The 20,890-nt window shown below is 44.2% G+C and overlaps 1 protein-coding gene across 1 annotated transcript in view; it reads left to right on the top strand.

The window, feature by feature from the left end:
- neto2a (neuropilin (NRP) and tolloid (TLL)-like 2a) overlaps positions 1 to 16,202 on the top strand; it is a gene marked incomplete at both ends in the record, with an annotated part of 31,950 nt that extends 15,748 nt beyond the window's left edge. The window contains 3 exons of the mRNA XM_080730108.1: positions 11,382 to 11,495; positions 11,848 to 11,978; positions 15,456 to 16,202. Coding sequence (XP_080586234.1) covers positions 11,382 to 11,495; positions 11,848 to 11,978; positions 15,456 to 16,202 — 992 coding nt within the window. The remainder of the gene's footprint in view (positions 1 to 11,381; positions 11,496 to 11,847; positions 11,979 to 15,455) is intronic.
- Between the last annotated feature and the right edge of the window lie 4,688 nt (positions 16,203 to 20,890).

Here is a 20,890-nt window from a genome sequence, read left to right on the forward strand (position 1 = left end):
CAGCCAGGGTGGAGGGCTTACTCTTTTCTCTCTTTTTCTTTTTTCCTCCCCACAAATAGCTCTTAAAACCATTTGGATCCTCATTAATCCTCATCACATGGCTCATCTGACAGTAAACTCAAGTCTCTCTGAGTAACTCCAAAGTCCTCTTCAGCAGGAGTCAGCAGCCAGCAAGTTTACTTAGAGGTCGGAGGCATTAATCTTTGTCACTCTGAGAGCGAGATGGCTTTCATGTTCCCCTTCCATCATCCTTAAGGCGCTGTGTCCACAGAGCGCATGTTTCAGTTGGCAGTGCCATGCATTTATATTGTAAAGACACGCTGGTGCGCCCCTCTTCGCAGTGCCCAGCGTCACACGCTTCAGTTCTTCCGATGCCCGGTGTTTTTTTGGCACAGCGTCCTGGACACTTCAAGCTGGAAACAGATCAACTTTTTGGAGAGGAGCGCTGTTCTTTTGATCCTCCATCCTGGCTGTGTCTGACAACCCGGTCATTTACAACCTGACGCTGATCACAACCATGAGAAGTCCATGTTTACTATTGTTTCAGTTTTGTGCTAATAACATAGATCAGGACATTCGAGCACAGCAATGGTTGATCGGTTTGCACGTGTCAATAATAAATCTTGTGACCGCATGGACATTGATCAGTGGTTGTCGTTCCTTGCGGGCAAGATCAACATCAAACAAGTCTATTTACTGTAGCTCCGCACTTAACTTTTTCTTTCTTAATTCTTACCGTCTTTATTTTTTTCTTTTCCTTTTCTGCTGTGACTCGTAACTTCTGGCCATCCTTGGCACCTTTGGGAGGCATCGTCCATGTTTTGTTTTTGTTTTCTGACCAGCCGGCTGGCAGGACAGTAAGGACAATAGACAATGGCAGAGGACTGCTTAAACCTACGTGCGGAAAACGAGCCCCTGGCTTTGGACCACGGGTCACTGAATGAACCGTCCCATGTTTCTGATAGGAGCAGACGGACGCACCGTGGTGGCACTGTTGATGTTTTGGGAAATGTACGCACTGATGACTGTTTAATTACAACACAAAGTGAGTACAAACATTCCAGCCTAATTTGCCTAATGGAATCGTGGTTGGATGGTTTCTGCACTGATATGCTGATCTCAGCTGAGGTCTTTTCCGTTGTTAGGGCTGACAGGGAGATAGAGAAGGAAATGGACATTTACTCTCTGCTTACTCTCCTTCTGGTGGTGCCTTTTCTATGATTTTAGAGAGAAAAGGAAGCTTGGAGATGGGCCTGTAATTATTGTGATCATTGGGGTCTAAGCTGGGATTTTGGCTGAACCTCCTCGTTCAGCCAGGGCCAACCAGCAGTGTCAGCCTTAGGTTTAGTCCAAGGGTCTTACTCTGAGAACTTTAGCCAAAAATAACAGATTTGCAAGCTCACAACGCCTCGTGCCGTAGATCGGCTAGTTTTGGCAAAGAGTTTTGGTGTAGAGGTGAAAAAGAGCAGACTAAGTACAGAGTGAAAGGTCAAGTTTATTAATTATTGACGGTTCAAGTGGTATCTGAAAACACAAATCGACATGAATCCAAAATACACTGATGATTGAGCTGTCAAACGATGAAACTATATGGAATCTACGAAAAGGTTGTGGGGGTCCCTGCTTCATCTCTCTCTCAGCTAAGGGGTCCTTGGCCTGAAAACGTTGAAGACCCCTGGTTTAGTCGGTTTGAATGGAGATACGCAGTCATAGTGTTAAATAGGTGGTGCAATAGTTTTGTACTTTTTCTGTTTTTCATGTGTCTAGAAGGTTGAAAGTACTTCCTTAGACCCCCTGATGTGTTTTTTTTGAGAAATGATGTATTCTCTTAGTATTTGTTTGTTTTCTCTTGGAGGCTGCCACCTTGTGGTGAAAAGTGTCAGTTCAAAAACACAGATACTAAGGGTGTCACAGTATCAACTCCTCCCCAATTGCCATTCACCCAACACTGTGGGGTGTGGCTATATCAGCTGGGTCACCACCCACCATGCCATCCATGCATACTTAATGAACGGGGGGTGTGGCCACATAAAAACCCAATTTTAACTCTTTCTGTATACTTTTTTGGAAAAAGTCTAGTATAATCATAATACCTGATAATCATGTTTTAGAGGGGGGGGGGGGGGGGGGGGATCATGGCACCACCTCTTTAAGGCTGGCACTGCTGAATAGTGTCTCTGCATTATGCATATGTGCAGGAGGCGAGAACCTCAGAGATATGAAGTGAGTGAGTTAGAAATGGGAAGCTGTTGTTGAGTTGATGGAGCAGATGAGGGAATGGGGGCCTGGGACGGGGTCGGAGAAGGACAGGACAGCAGGGAGTCAAAAAGAATAATGAGGTGCTCATAGATGCCAGTAACGATCAGTTCAATATTGGAGATGGATAGCCCAGATGTCAGCACAAGATCTAACGTGTGACCTTTCTCATGAGTCGGCCCTGAGATGTATTGTGTGAGGAGTCCACAATTTGTAAAAAAATCACACCTGTGTGAAGTGAGCGGGGTTTGACTTAAAGAGGTGGTGCCAGCAGAGTGCGCAAGTACTGCGTTCGGTGATTTTATATTTGGCGTATCTGTCATCCAATGGGAAAACCCATGAAAAAACACGCGTTTACGTCATCCAATGGGAAAACCCATGAAAAAACACAGAGGTCACCAACTTGGTGACCTCACCAACAACAAGTGTGACCTGATATAAATAACAAGGCACATGTTGGCACCTCGACAGAGTGCAGTCTAGTTTTGTACTTTTTATGTTTTGTATGTGTTTATGGAGTTAACATTACTCAGGTGTGGTTATAATATGCAAATATGTTTTTGGTTACATCCTGAAAGCTGAAAGCCTCTGAGACAAAAGACCCAATTGAAATACACTGATACAATGACATCATAATATCATCTCTTTACCATTCAACATCACTGTGGGTGTGGCATACTTAATGAGCAGGTGGGTGTGGCCACATAACTTTTACACTTTCGGCTACACTTTTCTTGAAGTATAATCATAATCCCTGACGATTATGTTGTAGGGGGAAAAACCACGGCGCAATGTCTTTAAAAAAATGAATCGCGAATCATATTGCAATCACAATATTGGTCAAAAAAATCACAATTATATATTTTCTCAAAATCATTCAGCCCTTGTACCGTATATGGCAGAGCGATTCGAGGTGACCCGAATGCGACCCCTAAGGGCTGGGTTTGTGTGTGTGTGTGTGTGTGTGTGTGTGTGTGTGTGTGTGTGTGTGTGTGTGTGTGTGTGTGTGTGTGTGTGTGTGTGTGTGTGAGTGCGCACAAGTGCGTTTGTGTGTGTAAGGCTTCAAGTTTGCTCAACAGTGCCACTTGAAGGTACTGTAGGTCACCCAGTGGTATTGCAGCTGTTGAGGCCGTCCTCATACATCCATAGACATATTGACAGACAGACAGACAGACAGACAGACAGACAGACAGACACACTCGGTCAAATGTTGGAGCTCAAAAAATTATTTAGGTCTCCCAGGGCAACAGGACACAGACACAGACACACACACACACACACACGCACGCACGCACGCACGCACGCACGCACGCACGCACGCACGCACGCACGCACGCACGCACGCACGCACGCACGCACGCACGCACGCACACACACACACACACACACACACACACACTTTCAGTCTTTCAGTGGACTGAGCATTGAGGTCAGGCTCCCCTGGGAGCACATCCAGAGACACATTAAACAGGAATAAAACATTGTGACACATTAACACGTGCACACTCTCTGCCTCTCATACATGCACACCCACAAGCATGAGTTAGCAGTCGCACTTCCAAACACCCGATTTGAAGATATTTCAGCCTCAAGCTTACGGCAACTTCCAAGCCCATGGAAACACCACACGTGAACGCTGCCAGCGCAAAAATAAATGCTCAGCAGCACGCGTGCCTTACATCCCCAACGTCCCGTTGTCAAAGTTATTTAACTCAGAGGTATAGGAGGGCTGTGAAGGCGGGGGGGATGCTTGCAGTCCGCATCTGTTTCAACTGAGATAAAGGCTTGGAGTGTGTGCGTGCGTGTGTTAGCCTGGGCAATATATCGAAAATGTATCGATATCGAGGTATCAACACGCAAGGTATACATATCGACAAAGACAGCTTGAAATGAGGTATTGGTGTATGTGTCAAATGAATTAACAGACACACTATGCATGCACGCAGCACAAAGCAGTCCATCTGTGACCAGGTGTGGTTATTTCAATAAAACCTACCTAACCCTTCTACTGTATGTGTACTGTGCAGTGTGCATGCATGGATATGCTATTCATTATCTGGGTTAGGCAGGCAGCGGACCTAAAGCAGAAAAACATCCAAAACGATATAATGCAATTGTTTTTACTAATATCGTGAGTAATATCGATATCGAGGTGTTCAACAACGTTATCGAATATCAAAGGTTTTCCTAATATCGCCCAGCCTTAGCGTGCGTGCGCATCACGCTCCTGTCACTATGTCTGGACTGGACCATAACCATATAAAGCGTTCCCAATACAGCTACGCCCAAATATGGAGTGTGTTGCCTAACCTCAATGTTTCATCATGGCATCAAGCACATCAGATGGCTGATGAGCCGGTAGAATACCACAGCAGTGTGTTCACAGAAATGTGTGTGGGAAGGAGTCAATTGGCATAACGACTACATTGGGGAGAGAAGGGGAAAGAATGGTGCCTGACAATTAAGAGCTTTGTAAGATGAGGATTTAAAGCAAAGCAGCTAATATTGGAAAGATTATCTCTTTTCCTAGGTTTCGTCAGTACACGTGCAATATCGTTCTGAACCAGTCTTTAGAGACTTGTTAGAGCAGTCTGATAAGAAGGAATTGCTGTAATCCTTCCCAGAGGTAACACACACATGGACTAGTTCAGGGGCCTTCAAAGTTTTTCAGGCCAAGGACCCCTTAGAGAGATGAATCAGAGACCCCCCACTATATGTGGTATATAATTGTGTAATTTGTGTAGTGTAGTAAACCTTTTCATACATTATATATATAATAATATACAGTTGATAGATTTTCTTGGAGAGGCAGGAATAGTAGTCGGGGGCCTTAGGGCGATAGAATGGTAATTTCGTGCTAATCAGTCTAAAAGCTCCACATTTTGCACAGATGTAGCCCAGGGCTTGCTCTAATGATTTAGCTAGGGCGCCCGAGTCTGCGACCTTCGGGGTCGCCACAGCGGCCAAATCAAGTTGGGCCCCCATCAACTTTCTATACAGAAAGAGCAAGCCCTGGGCTACATCTGTGCGGAATTTGGCGCTTTTAGACTGATTAGCACGGAAAATCCCTAAGGCCTCCGACTATAGAGGGAATTACAGTGTCAAGGCACAAATAAATAAAAGCGTGAATAACTTGTGTTATTCATGCATTAAAGATGAGCAAATAGTCATTAAGTTATTAAATAATTGTCTTATAAAAAGGATTGTGTGGGAAGACGATTAAATGTTCCATTCCAATTCCATTGAACAAGATGGAGAGTGAGATTAAGACAGTGAGTGGGGTTGTTTGCACTCTGAGGGAAGCCTATTGAGTGTAATACTGAGATGAACACGGTGCTTAGGCTATCATTAGCAATGTCACATTAATGTTAAAATCGCCAACTATAATTACTTCATCAGTGCTAAGGACTAAACCTGAGACAACTCTGAGAAATCGGATAGGAATTCAGAGTACGGCCATGGATGGTGGTGGTACACTATAACAAATAAAAGTAGCTGTAATGTTTAGCAGGTTGGGTGGGCTAAGAACAAGTTATAACTAAACTACACTCTGTGAAGGTGCCAACTTGTGTCTTGTGCACTCGTTGCCATGTATGGCCTACTTGTGCGCCAACAGAGCGCGCCTTGTTATTTACATTGGCTGTTGATGGTGACGTCACCAAGAATGCTAGTCCCTGATTGGCTACGGGCGCAAATAGACAGATACGCGACAGATACACCACCGAACGCAGTACTGGCACACTCTGCTGGCACAAGTAATTATTACAGTTAAGTTATTATCATTTCGGGGCTGAGTGGTAAAGTATCTGCCCACCACCGCAGTGTATAGGGTTTGAATCCACCACGGTGCACGAATACCAACACACAGTGTTGGGTTGAGGATACCCCAGGCGGGGGAGGGTGATATATTTGTCACCATATGTGCTGGGGTGGCACCTGTCAGCAGGGAGTGTTGGGCGGGAGGAGTATAGGATGGATGATCCACGTCCTCCCGGTTTGGGCTCCTCAAACTAGGATACATTTGGGGAGGAATTATTAGGCATAAGCATAACAACTAAATTGGGGAGAAAAAGGTAAAACATAATTATAATAATAACTTCTCCCTGATGAAGATCGCTTGAGGTGTTTAAACAAAAAGTCTGTTTCCTAATTTTTACCATTGATTGCCTAGATCCTTTTTCGTTTTTTCTGTGTTTAAGTATAGGTCTAGGGTTGATTAATTAGGCTTGAGATGAAAATGGTCACGGCTCCACCTCCTCAGCCAGTGTCTGAAGGAATGAGTATTAAAATGACTGGAGGGAGCGGGTGCATTCAGGCTGACATAATTGTTCTTCATGACACAGCCAGGCTTCAGAAAGACAACATGGATAAATATGGTCTCAGTTTACTATCAGAACCGCCACAGCTTGTCCGTAGACGTACATCCGTCCGTCCGGACTTGTACACATTTTTACGGTCTTTGGGTTCTATGGGACTTTCACATAACGAATATCTGAGTAAGCATGTTTGGGCTCTGCACAGCATATCTCCATATACAGAGTACATGGATGGGTACCAGGGGTCTCCATATGGGTAACTGGTCCCATATACAGTACATCACTGGCCAGATGGCCAAGACATGGCGCGACCTCGAGAGAAGCATTTATTTGATAGTCACAGTGGAGAGAGACCCAATTACTCAGCTATGGGGTCATCCTGGGTCATCGTGGAGATGGCTTACTAATAAACTAGGCTATTCGTGTTGCTCTGAGAGCTGCACCACCCAATGTGTGACGTGTGCCATCTCTCCTAGCTAACCCAGCTTTGCCCCAGAAAGTCAGGCAATTATCTATGAAGCGCACGTCATTTTTTCGACACCAGCTTGACAGACGGCGGTTAAATAATGACGTACATGCTTGTCGCTGGTCAAATTTGTTAAGTCTACCATGAGTCATAGTCGATGGGCAAAACATGCCAGACTGTGGCCTGTTTGAATCTAAGCACCCTGTCTCCAACATCGATCCCCATGCTGCCCTCTTCCCTCCGCTGTTACATAGCTCCTACGCCTAATTTATCCTCTGGCGCGAGAGGAACAGCTAATGTAATGTACGAGAATAAAGTAGAATCAAGGTTTATTTGTCTGTAACTTATACGTCTGGGTTCTCCAACGTTACTTCTCAGACTCCTACATTCAATCCCTCATATACAGTGCACACACCCCGGGCAAGGTCCTGGTTGTTATGTAATTATACATTAATGCAAATATACAGTGAAATAATAATATAATAAAACTATGCAGTGAGAAACAAATGTAAGTTCTTGTCCTAGACAGATACAAAGCTTTAAATTAGCAGCAGTTCCGAAAATGTGCAGGTAATGTGCATGTACTCATCTAATCAATAGCAGCAGTGTCTAAATCATATGCGCAAAAGAGAGTCAACCATATAAACAACAACTGACATGAGATTCATGTCAGTTACAAGTGATTGACTTGACTTGTGAGCTTGTAAGTCGGCTGTCTTCGGGCCCGACCATGCCACAAAATCTGAATGAGGCTTTAGCCTGCAGCATCTGGCGTAGTGCATCCATCTCCCGGGCCCAGCAGCCAGCTTCAATTACCAGGCCGCTCCATCTCTGCCGCCTCAGCCTTCATACGCTAACAGTCAGTTTAATGTGCAGAGTCTCACAGCACCTGCCCAGCCATCTGGGCTCCATGATGGCTGATGAGCATCTTTATGGCTCCTCAACCACTCAGCAGCCCTCCTTCTCAGTGGCGGACTTAACTTAATTTGTATTTTGTCACATGAGCACACATTTACAGGGTCAACATTTTACATCATTTTCATCATCATATTACAGTCCATTTCAATCCTCCGTGGTGTCATTCTTCCGGGTCGTGTATTCAGTCCATTTCTCCCATTTTTCAAGGAACTCTTCCTGTATCCTGAGTCTATGTGTAAATCTCTCCATTACATACATTTCCTCCACAATGCACAGCCACTGTAAACAAGTTGGGGAGTCACTTCTATAATCTCGTCATTGCTTTTTTGCTGGTTGCTAGCAGCACCTTGACCAGATACATGTTGTGTCCATGTGTGTTTTCCTGCGTCAAGTTTCCTAAATATAATACCACTCTTGTCTTTGGTATTTCATATTTCAATATCTCTTTTATTACTGACCACACTTCATCCCAATATTTGTCAATTTTCGGACAGTTCCAAAATATATGTTTGTGGCCAGCGTCCATGTTTCCACACAGTCTCCAGCATGACTAGAGTATTTGTAATTGTTTTTTTTTTTAATACTTAATGACTTTCACTCTACTACATTTCAAAGACAAATATTGTACTGGAGTCAAAGTATAAATACTCCTGGTCAAATATTGAGACGCTTGTCAAAACGTCAGTCACCCCTGCAAAACAATAAGACATGCAGACCCAGTCGAGTGCTCCAGTTTATTTGGGTAGTCTCTTCTGAAGTGCCCAGGGATTATTCTCTCTTATTCAAGACACGTTGTCTCCGTTGATTAGCAAGCCCTTCTACCTGGCTGAAGCGTGCTGGACTTGTCTTTGTGACTCAAGAAATGTACTCAAGTATGGTACTCAAGTAAATGTACTTAGTTACTGTCCAACACTGCCTTCGCCCCCGTAGGCTATGCACCTCTCCTCTCCTCTCCTCTCCTCTCCTCTCCTCTCCTCTCCTCTCCTCTCCTCTCCTCTCCTCTCCTCTCCTCTCCTCAGTGAGTCTTTGACACAGCAGCATGCACGGGGCCCCCTAGAGGACCTCCCCCTCATCACCCTCTTCATCCTTTGGCAAGCAGGAAATGATGATGTATATGTAGGGGAGGGTCTGGGTCTGATCCTGTCAGGCCTCCTAGTGGTTGTAGATGATATGCCACCAATCAGGTGTTATACTGAGCTTGATCTTGATTGGTCAACCAGGGGTTCAGTGGAGTGATGTTTCTCAGTATACAGACTGATGCGGTGCCCCTGTTTACGTTGCTATGGAAACCAAAGCTTGTAAGCCAATGAAGTCATTTTTACAGTGAGGCTCTGTTGGAGGCTGTCTGTCTATAAGTGTGTGTGTGTGTGTGTGTGTGTGTGTGTGTGTGTGTGTGTGTGTGTGTGTGTGTGTGTGTGTGTGTGTGTGTGTGTGTGTGTCCTCCCCATGCACATACATTTTATAAGTTTAACATTTGATTCACATTTTATAGTGGAAGCATGGAGAAATGGAGAATTCATTTAATTTCACCTTTATTTATTTGGGGAAGGCCAATTCAGAGTAAGCACTCTTTTCCAACGACGCCCTGATCACGGCAAACATAGCACTAAACTAAACGGATAAAAATGACACAAGAGCGTAAAATTAAACCAAAATGGACCCATAAGGGTCCATTTGGCACCTGTCAGCAGGGAGTGTTGGGTGGGAGGAGGCCAGTGGGAGCCCCTCACTCAGTAGGATACAACAGCACTGATAACACACAAATGTGTGTGTGTGTGTGTGTGTGTGTGTGTGTGTGTGTGTGTGTGTGTGTGTGTGTGTGTGTGTGTGTGTGTGTGTGTGTGTGTGGAGGAATTAATTGGCATAACGACTAAATTGGGGAGAATATTTGGTAAAAGCCCCCCAGAAAAAAATTATTGAATCTGAAGGAAACGTTTTTATTGTCACTATGTAAGACATAACTGTAGTTTGGCCCGCACTACAAATGGAATCACGCAAAGCACAGAAAGAAATAGACCTTTAGAAAACTAAAGGTTTGTGTGACAGAAACACTAGAAGCCTATCTATCATCCCTGACAAGATAGCCTTAATGACTGTACCTCATGCTGTTTACATTTCTGACTAATACATAAAGTATTCAATCAATAAGCCGTGGTGGGAGCACAGGGCTTCTTGGACCCTGTCTTGTTCAATCAATAGCTTGTGTCAAAGTATTGACTTGACTTTGGGAGCGTACATTTAGATTAGAATGGAGAGTCCTGCATAATGACTCTGTACATTAGACTTTAATTTAACGTAACATGACCTACAGTACAATACCTCCTCCCACAGCAGAGCATATAGAGTTCTGTATTTGAGCTGCTGAGTGGCTGATACATGTCACCGCTGTCAGATGGAAACCTGGTAGGCCTATGTCAAAAACATTCCTTTTTTTGAGCGGTGGTCACAACGCTCCTATACGTGGCCGTGTGTGTGGGTATGTCTGTCTGTCTGTCTGTCTGTCTGTCTGTCTGTATCCGTGTCTGTATGTAGCCTACAGTACCTTTTGTGACCACACATGTTAAGGGAGGGGCGCTGTTGTTCAGGCCAGGCCAGACACACACACACACACACACACAAACACAATATATATATAGTGTGTATATATATATATTTATTTGTTTTGCTGTTGCGCAGCCTCCACGACCACCACTCAGTTCACACGGGTGTGATTTTGTTATTATTTTTTAAAAGTTTCAAAATGGAGATGTAATAATTTTCAAGCTTTCTTCTGCAAATTATTGTAAAGTGACAGGTGTGTCGCACCAAATTCTGGGCCCTGGGTACAAGGATCACTGCGGGCCCCCCATGAATGTTCTTCATTTAGACTGGGAACGCATTATTACGCATTATTTTGTGCTTTAACTATTGAAAAATAGCAGATGTACAAGCTCACAGCGCAGTACTGAGTGCCGTGCTGCGAGCTTGTAGATCTGCTATTTCTGAAAGATTTTGAACATTTTTGCAAGTCTTTGATATATTTCAAATCCTTCTAAGGTTTTTTGAAAAACCTACTATATGTTTCTTTGTCAGTGGTACTCAAACTTTTTCATGTGAAGGACCCCTAAAATGATATGTATTTGGCCACAGACCCCCATCTCAAAATATTTAGTTCCACGGACACCCCAGAAGCAAACTTTGAGTTACTAATGAAAAAATACATATATTCAAAGATTTGCACACATTTTCACGAATTTTCCAAAATAGCAGATCTACAAGCTCACAGCGCGGCACTTGAGCTTGTATATCTGCTATTTTTCAATAGCTAAAGTATAAAATAATTAAGGCCCCTCCACCTTGGGCCCTAATAACTCAGTCCCACTTTCCCCCCCCTTGTGACACCCCTGTATAGTGACAGATAGTTTTTCTTTGTCTTTGTGTTGCAGCTCCCTGTTCGTCCAACACGTTCTTCTGCCACAGCAACATGTGCATCAACAACTCTCTGGTCTGCAATGGCGTCCAGAACTGTGTCTATCCCTGGGACGAGAACCACTGTAAAGGTCAGAGCAATGGTCAACCTAGTCCTTTTTGACCCTTAATCCCTACTTTACTTCGTCATAAGACGAAAAGCGAAAATAGCTGATCAACAATCTCACAATGACAAAAAAAAAATAAAAAAAATAAAGATTGGTATTCCTAGTTACGCAAGGTTGAAAGTGATTGACATACAGTAAATGTTTCAGGATAAATAAGTCATATTCTATTTTTCTCTTTTTGTTATTATTCTCTCCTCTTTTTTTCCTCCACTTGTGTTTCAACATCTCCATCCTCTTCTGTCCCGTTCGCCACCTCTCTCCTGTCTCTACTCACTCCTCACTTCTTCTCTTCTGGTTCCTGTGGTCTCCTCTCCAGAGAAGCGTGGCAGGAGTCTCTTCCATCAGATCACCAAGACCCACGGCACAGTGATCGGTGTCTCCTCAGGCGTGGTCCTGGTTCTCCTCATCATCTCAATCCTGGTCCAGATGAAGCAGCCCAGGAAGAAGGTATTATAACTGTTGAGTTGGGTTATCTAAAAATGTATGTTTCCATAAAGGGTAGAGTATCGACAAACTAATAAAGTTTGTCGATCCATCACAGCAGCAGGGCCAGCCAGCCTGGGTTGCTAGTTCTGGACTGACAGCCCTCTTTCCAGTCTCAGCTTGGTAAAAACCTCCCTAGCTGTTCACCTCTTATACCCTCAAATATTCTCCTTAAATGGTGATACATATGAACAGCATGTTATACTAACCCATAAAAACCAGGAAAACATCTGTGTCATTTTAGATTTGAACCATTATTTCGACCGTCAGGTCACAGTTACTATCAAAACCTCCACCGGCTGTCAGTCAGTCTGTCCGTCAGTCTGTAACGTCACGTCACACTTTTCCCCTACTCATATCTCTGCCACCGTTGGCCCTATCCATGCCAAACTTGGCACACACACTCCTTGGCTGCCAACCCACAACATCCACTCATTTCTCACATGGCCCTCTTCTAGTGCCACCATGAGGCCTATTCTTGCAAAACACATTTTTGGATACTGCTCCTACAGATTTTGCCCTAAAATCACGCAAAGCGGTACACAGTCTACTGTCATGTCATCAACATGGATCTGTCCCATCTAGAGCCACCATCAGGCCGATTTTTTCAAACACATTTTTGGACACTGCTCCTACAGATTTTGCCCTAAAATCACGCAGAGTGGTACACAGTATGTCTACATGTAACCTGGCGGTCGCTTATCTCCCGAATTAGGGAGTCTTACTGGTTTTATACTTTGGCTATTCAAAAAGCGAGTCACTTTGTGCTGTAGATCTACTGTTTGAAACATTTTAAAAATGTGTGCAAATCTTTTTTTTTTTTAACTCAAATCTTTGCTTCTGGGGGTCCCTGGAAGAAAATATTTTGAGAGCATCTTAATGGAAACGAGCCCTGAGGGCTTATCTGGGTCATCCTCTTAGCATTCTTCTGTGCCACCGTGCCTTGTTTTTGCAAAGTGTTAATATATTATTCAATCACTAACAAATATATAAATATAATAAAATAATTGGGGAGGTCGGTGGCCAAATACATATCATTTTGGGGTCCTTGACATGAATACGTTTGAGAACCACGGATATAGCAACATACGTTTTTCAGAAAACTGTTAGAAGACATTTTTTAGAATTGCTGCAGTTTCTTAACTCATACAGTGCCATCCGGCCACAAGGGGTGCTAGAGTGCCAGAAATTTCTCCATTGACCTTCTTTATAGCTTTCGTCGACCCTCTCCCAACTGGCTTGTGTTTTCACTCCGGTCAATCCTATGGGTGTCCAGAGGAGGAAGCTAGCTGACACGTAGCCAAAATGCTAACCCATTTAGAAGCCCGATCTAAAGCTATTTCAGCCGCAAAAAACTTTCTCTTTGGGTCTGGGGACACAATCCGGAGAAAATCCTGTCTAAAGATGTGATTTATTATTGGAGTGGGCGGCGCGATTCAGCCGTTAGCGCGAATACGGCCCGTGGATGGCCGAGTCTAAGTCCCGGCCAAGGATGGACGTCTAGACCGGGGCTTCGTTGAGGCCTCCGATAAAATAATTCATTTTATTAAATATCCCGGACATGTTCGGGATAGGCACCCTGGAATACGTCGCGCCGCCTACAATGAACATTTGGTGAACATTGGGGGGGGGTCTAAACTTTATTTTAAACCATTTTCAATGGAATAAATCGTCGGAGCATCTAGCGTCTCTCGTTGGTGAGCGCTGGGCGAGCCGGGACCACCCACGTTGCTCCAAGCAGCTCGGGGTAAGTAAAATAGCAAATAAAAAATTGTTTTTGATCCCGAATATCCCGAACTAGTTCGGGATAGGCACTAAAAGGGTTAAGAAGCTGGCAGCAGATCGCGCTATGAGGTGCGCTCACCACTGGCATCACCAGGAATGCTGGTCCCTCATTGGCTGTTAATGATGACGTTGCCAGAAATAATGGTCCCTGATTGGGCTACGCTACAGGCTTAAAACCACATTGCTACCTACCTACCTACCTACCTACATACCTACCTACTTACGCAGCCGAACGTAGTACTTGCACGCTCTACTGGTGCAAGTAATGACAAAAGGAGCCAGGAGAAGATGACAGCTACACAACAGGGCCTTCTAGCCAAGTCAGATTTAACACATTAGTGTGCAACAATGAGTACAATTCAGGTAGATGAAATACCCAATAATATGCACAACTTTGTCTTTTGTAGCGATTGGAGGAATTTGATTTGAAATGAGTTATTGAAAGCATATAATACTAGTAAGACACCTGAGGGTGGAATGCGACCTCAGGGTGACATGCGACCTCGCCCTAAAGGGCGAGGTCGCGCCAATTCTTGACTATCTGGCTAACCACAGCGTTTCTCTGACGATTCTAGTTGTTATCATTCTGGGGGGAGTTTGTTCATGTTTTTGTGAGGGTATCAACCCTAGGAGACACGGGGAGAACATGCAAACTCCACACAGAAAGGCCCTATCGCCAACCCCACCTAGGGTGTGAGCGATAGGGCCTAAACATGGAGATGTGGAGAACACTATATATGGAGATAGTCCAGTCCATCATGTCATATGGGACTACCGTCATAGACAGTAGCCATTGTTAGGCCGGAGTCAATGGCTGTCTGTCTGACTGTCTGTACAGGAAGTGATGTCACATGACATACTTTTTATGCCCATATATGAGTCATTCTGTACCACATCTCCATGTTTGGGCCAAACAGGTTCGCTCCATTTCTCCATGTATAGGTCCAAATGACCAACGTCGAGCTTGACAAGGAGGATACCGCACATTGTACCTCATCCACCCTTTCTTCTCTCTCCTTTTGGTATCTTTATCCTCCTCCTCCTTTTTTTCTTCTTTATTTTTCTCTTTTTTTCACAGCCGCCCCCATATTTACTTTAGAAAATATATATATTAAATTCTAAGAACGTTTCGAGTACCAGTTTGATACAAGAGCGAATAAGCGCTACACTTCTGGAATCCTGTGCGTCGACTTAAAGTCGGATCCAGGCCTAATAACTTTATCTAGCCGCCCCCGTTGCCACCTCCTTTTCTTTTCTGAGACACATTGTACCTCATCCACCCTTTCTTCTCTCTCCTTTTGGTATCTTTATCCTCCTCCTCCTTTTTTTGTCTTTCTTAGTCTTGTGTATCCTTCTCTTTTGGCTACTGTCTATGACGGTAGTCCCATATGACATGATGGACTGGACTATCTCCATATATAGTATTATCCACATTTCGTGTAGCCGCCCCGTACAGGAAGTGATGTCACAACTTGCTGACATCACACTGACATCACAGAGGTTACGGAAGGAAGGAAGGAAGGACACTCAAGCGACACGGTTTTTCAGAGTATATGCGACCTTCGGTCGCAATAATATCATAATGTCACACATCAACACATTAGTCAAATTGTACTGTCTACAATACATGGTTGTGTGTGTATGTGTGTTGTACAGGTGGTGGCTCGGCGGCCCGGTGTCTTCAACAAGGCGGGCTTCCAGGAGGTGTTTGACCCGCCTCACTACGAGCTCTTCTCGCTGCGCGACAAGGAGCTCTCCTCGGACCTGGCCGACCTGTCCGACGAGCTGGACAGCTTCCACAAGCTGCGGCGCTCCTCCACTGTGTCGCGCGGCTGCGTGCACGAGCACCACTGCGGCTCGCACGCGTCCGTGGGCACCGGCACGGGCGGCGGCAGCATGAAGCACAGCCGCACCACCCTCAGCTCCATGGAGCTCTCCTACCACAACGACTTCTCCAAGCCTCCGCCCGCCATGAAGACCTTCAACTCCACCTCCAGCTACAAGAAGAGCTGCTACGGGTACAAGCAGCACTCCTCGCAACCTCACGACTGTGACCAGCAGGTCATCGAGGACCGCGTCATGGAGGAGATCCCCTGCGAGATTTACGTACGCGGAGGAGGCGGAGGAGGAGGCGTAGGAGCCACGGGCGGAGTGGGAATGGTGGGAGGCGGGGGTGGAAGCGGAGGGATCGCGGGAGGAGTGGTGGGGATGGGAGGGATGAGCAGCATGGGAGGGGTGAGTGGCATCGCCGGTGGCACCATGGGCTCTGGCGGCACCTTGGGCATCGGCAGCGGAGGGATGATGGCGGGAGGCTGCGGAACCCTGGGCATGCGAGGCAACAGCGCTCGTAACAGCACCACTGTGGTGGACCCACAGCAGCGCTCCATGTCCATGGACTTCTAGATGGAGGGGGAGAGAGAGAGCGAGAGAGAGCGAGAGAGAGCGAGAGAGAGAGAGAGAGAGAGAGAGAGAAAGAGTCAGAATTGTGGAAAGAGATGAAAAGAGGCCGGGAGGGTTGCAATATAAAAATAATTCTTTCAAATTCCATCCATCAAATGGTATGGAATTCTCTGAAGTTAGGTAACTGGAACACTGGGCACCTCTGGCCTGAGTAATCCGGAACACTGGGAGCCTTTTGGTGAGAACAGTGGGCACCGGAGGGGCCGAGTAATGCTTCCAGAAGGTTTTTATAGAATGTTTTTAATCAACTATCTATGATTTGTGTTAATTTAGCCTATGCTATGTATGATTGCATTATTTGGTGTCTCATTGATGTTACTCGTAGTAGTCGATTTCAAGGATGCATAATAACATGAGCTTTAATGTTTAAGACTTCACGCACAAAGTATTCCTGTGCCCAGTTCCTTCCCAGAAATAACAGGTGCCCACTGTTCTGAGGTTGCTGGATTTGCAAGGTGCCCAGAAGGTTTAGGTGCCCGCTGGACCTGTATTCCCCTGATTAAGTGGAGAAAAGAACAGGAGGACCGGGCTGGAGGTAAAGAAATGAGGAATGGGGTTCAATTCTCCAGTGAATATGAAGGAGGTAGATAGATGGAGACTCCAGTCTCTGAGGCTCTGTTCACACTGCAGAGAAAATCTGATTCGTTTCTGAGATCTGATCTTTCAGACGGAGAAACATCTTTAAAAATCAGATTTTTCAATTAGTAGAACCCAATCACAACGTAGTTGTCATTATCATCCATTTTCAAATGTAATTAATTATAATTTACAAAAACGCCTCTCATTCTGTGTGAACAAAGACTTGTAACTAGCGATTGAAAACATAAAGCATTTATGAAAAGGTAATACAATCAAGTGTAAAGTCCCGTCAAATTCCCATTGATGTGGATGGAATGATAGTTTTTCTGCAGTCACAGGAGGGAAATTAGCACAACCCGCTGGGCCATTAAAGAGAACTGCTGCGTTATCCTTACTTGCGCATTAGCTTCAAAATGAACAAAGAAAGCATCTGAATCAGCCACAAATCAGATTTGAGCTGCCATGTGTGAACATAGCTTAACGCGATGATCCTCTCTGATTTCATTATCTCTATATCTAAGGAGAGGCATTGCCGCATGCAGACCTTCCTCTTCCTGTGACATCACTCACACTCAGGAAGAGGTGAACACTCAGAGATATTACCTACTGAGTTTTTACATTTAATTCTCCCGTCATGCACAGATATATGATATATGAGTATAATGTGTCTTCTAATTATTTATTTTAGTCTTTTATATATTTTTTGTCTGTGTTAGCGTACTATTAAAACCAGTGTATACCCAGCCTCATGATGTTGCTTGGCTTAGTTTGAAGTCTTTACTATTTCCAACAATCGGTCGGATAATTTTTGTGGACATTTTTCACGTGTGGTGGTGACTGCAATGATGATGATTGTGATGATGACAATGCAATGACCAGTGTTGGGGGTAAAACCTGTTACTGTAATCTGCTTACTTTTTCGGGTAACAGAGTAACCTCACGCTTTAGTTTTGCAATTAGAGTACATGGTTACTTATGGTACTTACTGTACGTTACGTTACATTATTTATGTTACACTAAGACCTATATTTCTGGGGTGCCCGCTGGCCTACTGGTCTGGGCGCATACCACTTGGGCATTGCCACGTAGGCATGTACCGGCATGCCTGGCGGCGTCGCCGGTTCGATTCCCGATCCAGACGACCTTTGCCGCGTTTCAGTCCCCATCTTTCCCCCCATTTCCTGTCAGTCTACTGTCCTATCAATAAAGGCATAAAAGCCCCAAAACAAATCTTTAAAATATATATATATATTCCTTCTGTGGCCACAAAGGCAGAGGAAAATCCATCCGACTCATTTGCGCTGTTTACAGATAAATGAAAGAGCTTGTCTCCGTCAACCGAAAGTTGCACAAATATCGCTGACCGATGCCTTGCCGGCTGCCAGCAGTCTGTGTTGATTGCGTTTTTATTCTCTAGGCCACCACTTTTGAGTGACAGTGTCACGAGGCTGACAGTGTTACTGGTTTGGTTTTGTATTACATTCATTTGTCGCACATGCTGTTCGACATGGCAGAGATACAGAGAAGACAGAGATGTTCTTTACGTCGTGGAAGTACTCACATTATTTTTCACTCCGGTATAGGCCCTTGATTTTATGTTAACAAACGGAATCGTGAAGCCGGAAAGGGGATATTGCATTGGCTACAGTATGTCATTCCTCACAAAGGTGTTTTAATTGTCGGTAACGCAAAGGTAATCTAAAACGAATCTAGCAAGTTAACTTAACGGATTCCTTTTTTAATGGCAGTAATCCTGTGACGTAGCAAGTTACTTTAAAAAGGTAACGTTACCCAACACTGGACATTACATATATTTTATTTAAAAATATGTGATTGTTGCCTCAAACGGTGAAGGTCCCAGACAGTGATGAGCAAGTCTCTTCACAAAGAACACCAAGAGGCTTTTGTTTTGAAAACTAACAAGGGATTAATCTGGTCTTTGAGCTTTACAACGTGGGTCTTCAGGCATGGTTCTCAACCTGTGGGTCAGGAACCCTGACCTTACCTTTTACCTAAAAAAGAAAAAATATTGAAAAAGACAATTACTGCATCAAAAGTAATCAACAAACTATTCTATAAAAAGTCAAATTACATAAGAACAAAGAAAGTTTAAAACAGACGATCTACAAGCTTGTAGTTGGCCGTTGTCGCGGCCCGAAATGTTTGAGAACCACTGTCCTAGAAGTCCTCAGAGTTACTACACAAAATCTCTGTGTGATAGGAAATATATCAAGTGGATCATGTTTGCTAAGTATTGAGGGTTTAATTGGTTAAAATACACAATAACAACTAAACAATATACATATATTAATTTACACAGCACCTCATGGTAGTGCTGTGAAACAGTCTACGGAGATATCTATTAAATCTATGAAAAAGTTTAATCTTCTACACAATTTTGTACGATATGTAGTGGGGGGTCCCTGCTTCATCTCTCTTAGCTAAGGGGTCCTTGGCTTGTAAAATGTTGAAGACCCCGGCTTTATACCATCCAGGACATCAGTCCATGTGTGGAATGTGATGTGTGGAACTGAATCAAGGAGATACCCCACCCCCATCCCCACCCCACTCCTACCCCTTCCGGGACAACTTTGGACCCTCTTCTCCTTCCCCTGAACTGTGTAAAACAAGCACAACCTGTTTCCTCCCAGGGACAGCAGCCTAAAGATGTTGGCCTTGACTTCTTCTGACTGAAATCACTGGTTGTATCGTTTTCATTCTATTGAATTAAAGAGAGCTTATTCACCCACCTTATGTTTTGTGAGCTTTGCGCTTTCTTAAACCCATTAAAGGAGTAGTTCACCCCCAAAATGACTTTTTCTATTGACTATGCACGGCATGGGGACTTGAGTTCAATAATATTTCTTTGTATTTGTTGCATTCCTAAGACAACATTTTGATTTAAAAAAAATCTAAAACAAAAGTCTGTTTTTCCCAGTTCAGCTTTGACTTTGGGGACCTTTAGCATGAGCCAGTCATTGCATGGTGCATTGGAGTACGTATAACTCGGACATTCAGGACACTACGTTAAATCCAGCCCTACAGTATATTGAGCTAATCAGAGCAATGGTCAGAGTTACGATCATTTGACGTGTTAAACACTGCTTCAGGGGATTTGCAGAAAATGTACGGTAGCTTGTAGATCAGCTATTTTTGCTATTTTTATGACCTTCTTTGACTTTGAAGTTTGAATCTACCTATGAAGGTGGATTCTTCTTTTTAATGGGAATAGAGTGGTTTCTTGCTATTTGTGAGTTTCTGCAAAAATACGCTCCATTCTCCATAAAAACTAGAAAAGCAAAACATGGAAAGAAACCTGTGGAAAAAAATGCATTTGCAGCACACCCATTATGCAATTTTACCTTCTTTGCATTCTTTACATAAGGTAATAAATAGCCTATATCACGCTATTCTCAGAAATGAAACAGACCAGATGAAATGTGTTTTCCTGTGTAATTAAATGCATCGTGAACTAGACTGCATGCACTCTGTCGAGGTGCCAACTTGCATCTTGTGCACACATGGCCATGTATGGCCTACTTGTGCGCTAGCAGAGTGTGCAAGTACTGCAATCGGTGCTGTTTGGTATTGTCTGTATGTATGTGGATGGGCAGGTTGGCACTCTGCCGAGGTGCCAACTTGCACCTTGTTATTATATCAGGTTGCACTTGTTGGTGGTGACGTCACCAAGAACGCTGCTCCCTGATTGGCTACACACATGACGCACAGATACCACCAGAAACAGAAACACCGAACGCAGTACTTGCGCCCTCTGCTGGTGCAAGTAATAAATAGTGCAAAGGCTATAATGTCCTGGAACTCTGTATTTGGGCATGTCCCAAATATGTTATGTGACACGTAATCCGTGGACTCTTTAAAACCGGACCACGCACAGTACTTGTGAACAGTATTGTTTGACTGAAATAGAGGATTTTATAACTGGAATAAAGGATATTCTTTCTGTTACGTCTCATACTTGTACGAGTAAACGTTGGCATCTTACACACAGACACAGGGAGACAAGCGAACAGTGAGAGCCGAGCCAAGACATA

This window comes from Nannobrachium achirus, assembly GCF_963921795.1.
Source record: "Nannobrachium achirus genome assembly, chromosome: 7".
Taxonomy (NCBI): domain Eukaryota; kingdom Metazoa; phylum Chordata; class Actinopteri; order Myctophiformes; family Myctophidae; genus Nannobrachium; species Nannobrachium achirus.